General features: G+C 62.2%; 1 protein-coding gene across 8 annotated transcripts in view; it reads right to left on the bottom strand.

Annotated features, from left to right (window-relative positions):
- Nucleotides 1-643: 643 nt before the first annotated feature.
- Nucleotides 644-7,462, bottom strand: part of Col18a1 (collagen type XVIII alpha 1 chain) — an 84,690-nt gene continuing 77,871 nt past the window's right edge. For 6 of the 8 annotated variants that reach the window (XM_046438939.1, XM_046438933.2, XM_046438935.2 and 3 more), the window contains 8 exons: nt 7,089-7,242; nt 6,918-6,991; nt 6,483-6,626; nt 5,549-5,581; nt 4,082-4,330; nt 3,400-3,597; nt 2,729-2,844; nt 644-1,901 (listed from right to left, as the gene is read on the bottom strand). In XM_046438939.1, coding sequence (XP_046294895.1) covers nt 1,691-1,901; nt 2,729-2,844; nt 3,400-3,597; nt 4,082-4,330; nt 5,549-5,581; nt 6,483-6,626; nt 6,918-6,991; nt 7,089-7,242 — 1,179 coding nt within the window. In that variant the 3' untranslated portion in view covers nt 644-1,690. The remainder of the gene's footprint in view (nt 1,902-2,728; nt 2,845-3,399; nt 3,598-4,081; nt 4,331-5,548; nt 5,582-6,482; nt 6,627-6,917; nt 6,992-7,088; nt 7,243-7,462) is intronic. The other 2 variants (XM_046438934.2, XM_046438936.2) reach the window with 1 other exon arrangement.

The following is a 7,462-nucleotide window of genomic DNA, read 5'->3' as shown; positions in this document are numbered from 1 at the left end:
TGGCAGCCAGGGACCCACCAAGGCCAACAGGTTAAGTGGGCACCTTGGGGGACGCAGGGTCCAGGAGGTGGCATGTGAAGGTGGCCAGGCCCGAGCTGAGAGTGTTCAGGGCGGTGGGCCCAGGCAAATCCACACAGGAAGGGCAGCCCTGTGCCAGAGGCCAGGCTGTGGAGGGGACAAGAGCGTGACACCCCGTCGCCCTGTGCTGGGCCACTGCAGCAATGCAGGCTCCGTGGGCACCCACAAAGGAGCCCTGGCCTGTAGCTGGCCGCTGCACTTGGCCACACAGGCTGTGAGCACTCGAGTTTCTCTGCCGCTCCTGGGCGCCCTGCTGGCTGCAGGGGAGGGACAGAAACACTGTCCCTGGGGTCAGGTCCTGCCAGGACCCAGCACTTGAGTTCACACAGACCTGAGGCATGGTTTTGAGGTCAGCCTGGGCACTGCTGGCTGCCAGGGGGCCCCACCAGAAAAGGGTGCCCGCAGTGTGTGTCATGCGTCTGTGCACATCTGCACACCAGATGCCTATTCACGTGCTCTGACACCCAAGCACGCTGTGTGCCAGCAGGGGGACACCCAGGGACAGAGGGCTCACTCCGCAGGGCTCTGCTCTTCTCACGTGGGGAAACTGCTCACAAACATGGTCTCCGTGGAAGGGCATTTTATTTGGTGCCTATTTGAAATGGCTTTGAAACACACAGGGGCAGAACCAGCCCCCCAGTCCTCAGACAGCAGATCCCGAGGTAGGGGTGTGTTGGCACTGTGGCTGTGGGCAGCCCAGCGTGGCCCTGAGCACACACACTGCCAGACTTCTGGACTTCCGAGCATAGCGGAGCACTGGGACAGCCACAGCCTGACTTGTGAGCCCCACAGAACTCCTGCTCCGACTTGGCTGGGGTCAAGTTCCAATCAGATCTGGTGTGGTCTTGGGTCACCTGGGAGGCCAGCCAGGGAGAGGCCTGAAGGACCCCACGTCGGCCGGCTCTGGGGAAAGCCGCAGACACACCAAGTCCAGCCACACTCCTGGCCCTGCACAGTGTTGAGGAACATGGCCCGACCTGGGGTGGCTGTGGCCCTGAGCTTGGACTCTGCTCCAGTGGGGGCACTGTGGTTGCTGTAGAGTGCAGGAAGCCGAGGAGAGGTGGCCCTTGCCCCATGCCTGGCTGTCCTGTTCACCACCTGAGCAAGCCCATGCCTGTCTGCCTCTGGCACAGCCTGAGTGGGAGGGGGGGGCCCAGGTGCCCTGCAGACCAGGTGTCAGCACCCGACATCTTGCTGGTCTGCCAGTGGGACTGGGTCTTGTGCACAGCCAAGGTGGAGGCAGGAGAGTGGCAGGGGGCCCTTCCCAGTGCCCGGGAGCTCAGGAGCCTGCAGGTGGGGTAAGCACAGGTCTCTGGGCTGGAAGTCCTGCGTCAGCCTCTTGCTGAAATCCAGCTGAGGTCTGATTTGGGCCCTGACAGACTGGCCAGCATAGGCCATCAGGGGAGTGGCGGGAAGCCTTGGCATCGGGCTTTCTGTTGTAAACTTTTAGAAAACTACTCTCTTTGGCTTCCTTTTATTTCTGGAGGATTACATGAAATGTGGACTGTGTAGAGATGTCCCAGCCAGGTCCTGGGGGTTGGCTAGGTGCTCCCTGCCCTGTGCCTGTCCTGAGAGCCCGGCTCCATGCACTTCCGAGCCAGCAGAGACCCTATTAGGAGGAGGAGGTCATGAAACTGTTCTCGATGCAGAGGACCACATAGGCGTCGCGGCAGCTTGTGGCTTCCTGTTCCAGCAGTCTGCCCGCCAGCAGTGGGGATGCCTGGCCCATGGCTCCAGCAGCCTCTGTCCGCCACGCCTCACAGTAGCTCTCCGTCAGCCTGCGCCCACTGGGGTCTGAGCCATGCCATACACTCTTCTGGGGCCTGCAAGATGCACCTGGCTGTCAGTCACGCCCACACCCACCCCTCGGCAAGCAGAGACCCCTGCCCCCGGGGGAGGAAAGGTGAAGGCCAGCAGCTAGCTGGCCCTGGGCAGAGGGAGGCCGCGAGGTCCATGCTTTCCTTAGCTCCACTTCCTGGGTCCACCAGCTGCAGAAGGGGTAGGTGTTGGGGCAGAGTCTGGACCAGGCAACCTCAGGGCCAGTCTTGCCCAGCTGGGTGGACCTGGCTCCCGGCAACCCTCACTGACAAAGGGAGCCAGGTGCTGCCTGGCTAGGAGCACCTCCACCTACAGGGCGTCCTGTTCCACAGTCCCACCCGTGGCTCTCAGGCTGGGTGCTTCTCAGAGTGGATGGCCAGCATCTGGGCACCTCCAGGAACACACTGGCCCAGAAGACACCCTAACCACCCTTTCAAAGGCAGGAGCACTGGCAGAACATGCTGTTATAGCGGCAGGTGGAGGGATGCTAGGCGTGAAGCCATTTGGGGGACAGTGGTCATTTCCATCAGTATACAAGCACACACAGCTGACCTGGGACTTTGCCTTGGGCAGTGATTCTCAGGATCATTAGTTCCCTGTGGTGTTTACATTGGGGGCACAGACTGGCCAAGTCACAGATGGTGAGTGTGGAGCTGTCCACCGTGGACAGGGGGCACTTAAGCAGGGATCTCTCCTGCCCCTCTGGGTCTCATGATCATGCATGGGGCAGGGTAGGGCAGGCCAGAGGCTGGGCTCCGTGTTGGGGGCCAGGTGTGCACATCTCTCCTCTAGGGCTCTCCCCATGCTGCCATCCCGTGCACAGGGGACCTACCAGGCAGGGTGCCTCAGGACGTCCCTGCCATCGAAAGAGAAGATGCGGGCCCCGGGCTTCAGCTGGCCCCCGGAGCCGGAAAACAGGGCCTCCCAGCTGGGAGCCAGTACTTCATCCTGTAGAGGGAAGTTGGCAGGGGCTTCCTCAATCTCTGGTCATGCCCAGCCAGTGTCAAGCACCAGGGAGCCCAGCCCCATCCAGGTGCCTCAGCAGACCCTCACCACCCTTTAGCCATATGCTGGGATCCTAGACTAAGGCCGAGGGGTCTCTGTTCCTCATGCTGGCCTCCTGCTCCCAGCCACCCTCCCCAGTCTTGGGCCTGGGGTCTGCACATCCACCGTCGGTGGTCCTGAGAGACTCCAGAGCCATGGAAGGAAGCCATGTGAGGGGTACAGTGGCAGGGCTGCTGGGCTGGGTGGCACAGATGTATTAGGGCATTTCCCAACCTGGCGGGTGTGTGAGGACCTGTCACTTGTGAGCATGCCCAAGGCTTCCTGGAAACATCGGGTTGCCCTCCCGCACCCACCGTGCCTGCCCGGGAGTCAGCCTCCAGGCCCCTTGGAGGAAGCCTCTGCCGGGGAAGGACCCTCAGAGCAAGCCCCAGCCCAGGCCTGGGTCCATCTGGGGACACCCTCGCGAGCCCAGGGCCCCACAGGACATGTTCCGCTCACCTTGAGGTTGACGATGGGAATGGTCCCACGGTCAGCACGGCGCACGATGCTGTAGAGGTCCTGCAGCCGCGAGGACAAGAAGGCACGGAAGGTGCCAGCCAGCCCCACAGCTCGGGCCTGCTGGAAGCACTGGAAGTCGGCCCCTCGGATGCCGCGCATGCCGCCCGAGAGTGGGCTGTTGAGCGCGACCAGGTGGAGCTGCAGGGAGAGGCTGACACTGCATCCCAGATGACCTCAGAGGCCCTGGGGACAGCACCGAACCCCTGCACACCTACAGTACCACATGGACAGGCACGGAAGGCTGAGCCCCAAGTGCCTTCTGATGGGTGCCAGAGGACAGCCAGACCACCAGCCAGGGCGGCAGAGGCCGGTGCTGTGGTCCCAGGAAACACCCCGACATGGACCCTGATGTCCTTCCCCATGAGCTCTGCTTGACTGGTCCAGAGCAGTGGGCCAACCTGGCTGTGTGAGCTCCTCTGCCACCTGGAGCCTCTAGGACCTCAAGGGGACTGACAGCCACTTGGCCATGAGAGGACGAGCCTCAGGCTGGACAGTGGCCACCCTGTGTGGCACTGCCTAGTCAGAAGCCCACCTGCAATGCAGCTGTGGCTGCCAACCCCCTTTACACTGCCCTGAGGACTAAGGGGCCAGGTGGACAAGTACCCACTTTGGGGTCACTCACCACCGGCTGGAAGTCCTGATGGGTGTGGGCAGGTGAGGCTGTGGGGCGGGCTGGCCGGAGATGCACATAGGAGCCGTGGTGGTGCGGAGCTCCAGGGTAGGGCTGGGGATCGGGGAGGCGCTGGGGGCTGGCCAGGGTGTCGTCTGCTCTCCAGGGGCGCACGGTGGAGTAGGAGTGCTCCCTCCGGGGATATGAGTTGCCCTCGTGCAGCTGCACCACTGGGGGCTGGCGGACAGCCACTTCATTGTCCTGCAGGTCCAGGTGCAGGTCTGTGCAGTGGGCTCCCACACACCAGGACCCTCCTCCCCCTGCATGTCCTTTTCTGCACTTGGAGGGGGTGTGGCTTCAAGATGACAGGCAGGGAGCTCCACCCAGACCCTGGGGGACCCTGGGTATAGGGGCAGGAGGGGTGGGAGCCCAGCCAGCTCTGGATACTTGAGTCATTGGACTTGCTCTCTGCTCAGCCTGACACACTGCATAGCATACGGCCTCGTTCCTGAGCCACCCCTTGTCCACCCACCCAGCTGCCTACCATCCAGGTACCAATGGTCCACCCATCCACCACCCACCTGTACATTTCTCTATCCACCTACCCACTCATCCATCCACCTAGCTACCTGTCCATTCATCCATTTACCTATCCACCTGTCCATTCATCTGTATATCCATCCATCCACCCACCAACCCACCTGTCTGTCCATCCATTCATCCATCTATCCGTCCATCCATCTACCAATCCTCCTGTCCATCCATCTACCAACCCACCTGTCCATCTATCTGTATGTCCATCCATCTATTCACCCGTGCATCCACCAACCACCTGTCCATCCACCACCCACCAACCCACCTGTCCATCCATCTATCCACCTATCCACCTGTCCATTCATCCACCAACCCACCTGTCCATCCATCTGTATGTCCATTCATCCATCTATCCGTCCATCCATCTACCAATCCTCCTGTCCACCCATCCATCCACCAACCCCCCGTCCATCTATCTGTATGTCCATCCATCCATCCACTCACCCACCAACCCACCTGTCCATCCATCCATCCACCTATCCATTCATCCACCAAGCCATCACCAGCTCACCTGTCTATCCATCTGTATGTCCATCCATCCACCAACCCACCTGTACATCTGTCCACCAACCCACCTATTCTTCTGTTCAGCCGCCCACACCCATTCACCCTGGGGCATGCCTAGCACTGCAGGTGAGGAAAGATACAGAGGAGGACGCTGGCCCAGGGACTTCGAGGCTGAGGAGGGCAATGAGGTGCAGACACAACTGAAGCCAGTGGCAGTGTCCCTGTGGGTCTTCATCCTCTCCCCAGCAAGGACACCCTGATAGCACACATGCAGCTCCAGGATTCCAAGCACCAAGTGTGTGATTCCAGAAACATGTCAGTGCAGGCCCGGAGTCCCCTGCTGAGCCCCAGAGTTGTGCAGAGAGAGCATCTCCTTACCGTGCTGGATGGCAGAGGGATCCGGGCCTCCAGCTGCAAGGCAACAGCAGGGTCACTCTGACACGGCCACAGCCTACCCCATCTGCTCATCCCTCCCCCAAATGAGCCCTCCCACCAGGGCAGAGGCCACCCAGGGTGCTTCCCAGAAACAGGCACTTGTGGCACCCGGTCCGTGTCTGCTGATAAGCCCACAGCCTGTCCCTGGCCAGCAGGGGCCCTGGGGGGGCACCACGGGGTCTGGCTAGGCCTGGGGACAGGCAATGGAAACCCGGACACCCAGAAGTTCAGCTCAGGTGGACAGAGACTCCCAGGGATGAGGTGGGCTACTGAGGGCACAGCTGGCTGCCCGGTCCTCACGTTTGCTACACAGGTAAGACGCAGCCCCACAGCCCCAGGAGTGCCGGCTGGGCCCCTCCTGGTCCTGGGGAGCAGGAGCGAGGCTGGGTGTGTGAGCCCCGATGTGTCACAGGAGCTGGGCAGCCAAGATGTGTGCGAGGGTCCCCCACAGCGGGGTTCAGAGCACACCATGTGGACACAAAGCCGAGCCCTGTCCAGCAGGGCCGAGCCAGGGCACATGGCTCTCGAGGGCCCGACGCCTCTCCTGACTGATGCCTTGCCTCAAGACGGTGTGGGGCTTGCCGTCACAGATGCCCACGTGAGCTCCAGGTGCCCAGCACTAGCACACGTGACACACATAACGTCGTTTCCCTTTACCCAAAATGCTCAAAAGTAGTTTGATGAGTTTTTAAAAAGTGACAAGTGGCAGGAGCCTTGCTTGGGGACACCTGGCCCTGCTGTGGGTGCTGTTGAGGGCCCGGCCATTGCTGGGTGGGCGTGGGCTCCTCGCCTTCCTCAAGCCCCATGCCTCGCATCTCCCCAGGTTACGCCTGGCGGGCCCTCTGTGTACAGGGAGAGTGCTGCCCAGAGAACTCACCAGAACTTTCCGGAACCCGTTTCGGACCCGTACATAGAGTTCCTCCCTCTCAGCCACAAAGACGAGCCAGCCCTCGGGTAGCTCTCGTGCCCTGTCCAGCATGGTCTGGTAGGTGGCCCAGATCCTCACCTGCGGGACCCAAGCCTGCATGGGTTCCTGCTGCCCAGAGGCAACTGCTGGGGCCCTGGGGGACGGGGAGGGGAGCAGGGCCTAACCTGGGTGTGGCTTGGGCTGTGTGGACTTCTGGGGGTTCCCTGGGGGAGTTGGCTGAGAGCAGCCAGGACTCTTCTTTGTGGCCACCCATGGGAGGCCCTAGGTGAGTGACCGATGTGGGGCCTAGCCCACACCAGTCCCTCTGCCACGGCCTCTGCACCCAGGGCAGGCCACCCCTCCCCGAGCGTCCCAGACTCCACCCCCACCTGCCTGGAAGCTTACCCCTGAAGAGGTGCCCATGGTTCCAGGGGGCCCTGGGGGGCCAGGTGGGCCTGGGGGGCCAGGGACACTGACAGCTACAAGAAAGAAGCCAAGGTGGCCCTACGCAGCCACGCAGGTGGCTCTGGGGGGAGCCCGACAGGACCCTGCCCAGGCCCACCTCCCCCGACTTACTCTGCCTGTGAGGACCAGGGAATGACGGGGGCCCCGGGGGGCCAGGGGGGCCTGGGGGCCCAGGAGGGCCCTGGCGCCCCTCATAGCCAATGCCAGGAGGTCCCTGAGGTCCGGGTGGGCCCGGCTGGCCCTGGATGCTCTCTCCCTTTGGACCCTGGGAAAAAACCAAAACACGCTGTGTCATGCCCTGCATAGCCAGCCAGGGGTCCCTACAGCGGGAATGGCCTCTGAGCCACAGTCACCTCCCTGCCCCCCAAGGCCCCTCGGCAATCCAGGCAGAAGCGGGCCCATGCTCCCTGGGATTCTCGGGGCAGTGGCAGGACGCAGCCATGAGATAACTGTAAGGTGTCTGAGCCCCTGTGCCCACCCTGGGA

This window comes from Marmota monax, unplaced genomic scaffold, assembly GCF_021218885.2.
Source record: "Marmota monax isolate L192 unplaced genomic scaffold, Marmota_monax_Labrador192_F-V1.1 WCK01_AAM20220418_F8-fsc00125, whole genome shotgun sequence".
NCBI classification, from domain to species: Eukaryota; Metazoa; Chordata; class Mammalia; order Rodentia; family Sciuridae; genus Marmota; species Marmota monax.
This window is presented reverse-complemented; position numbering and strand designations above follow the sequence as displayed.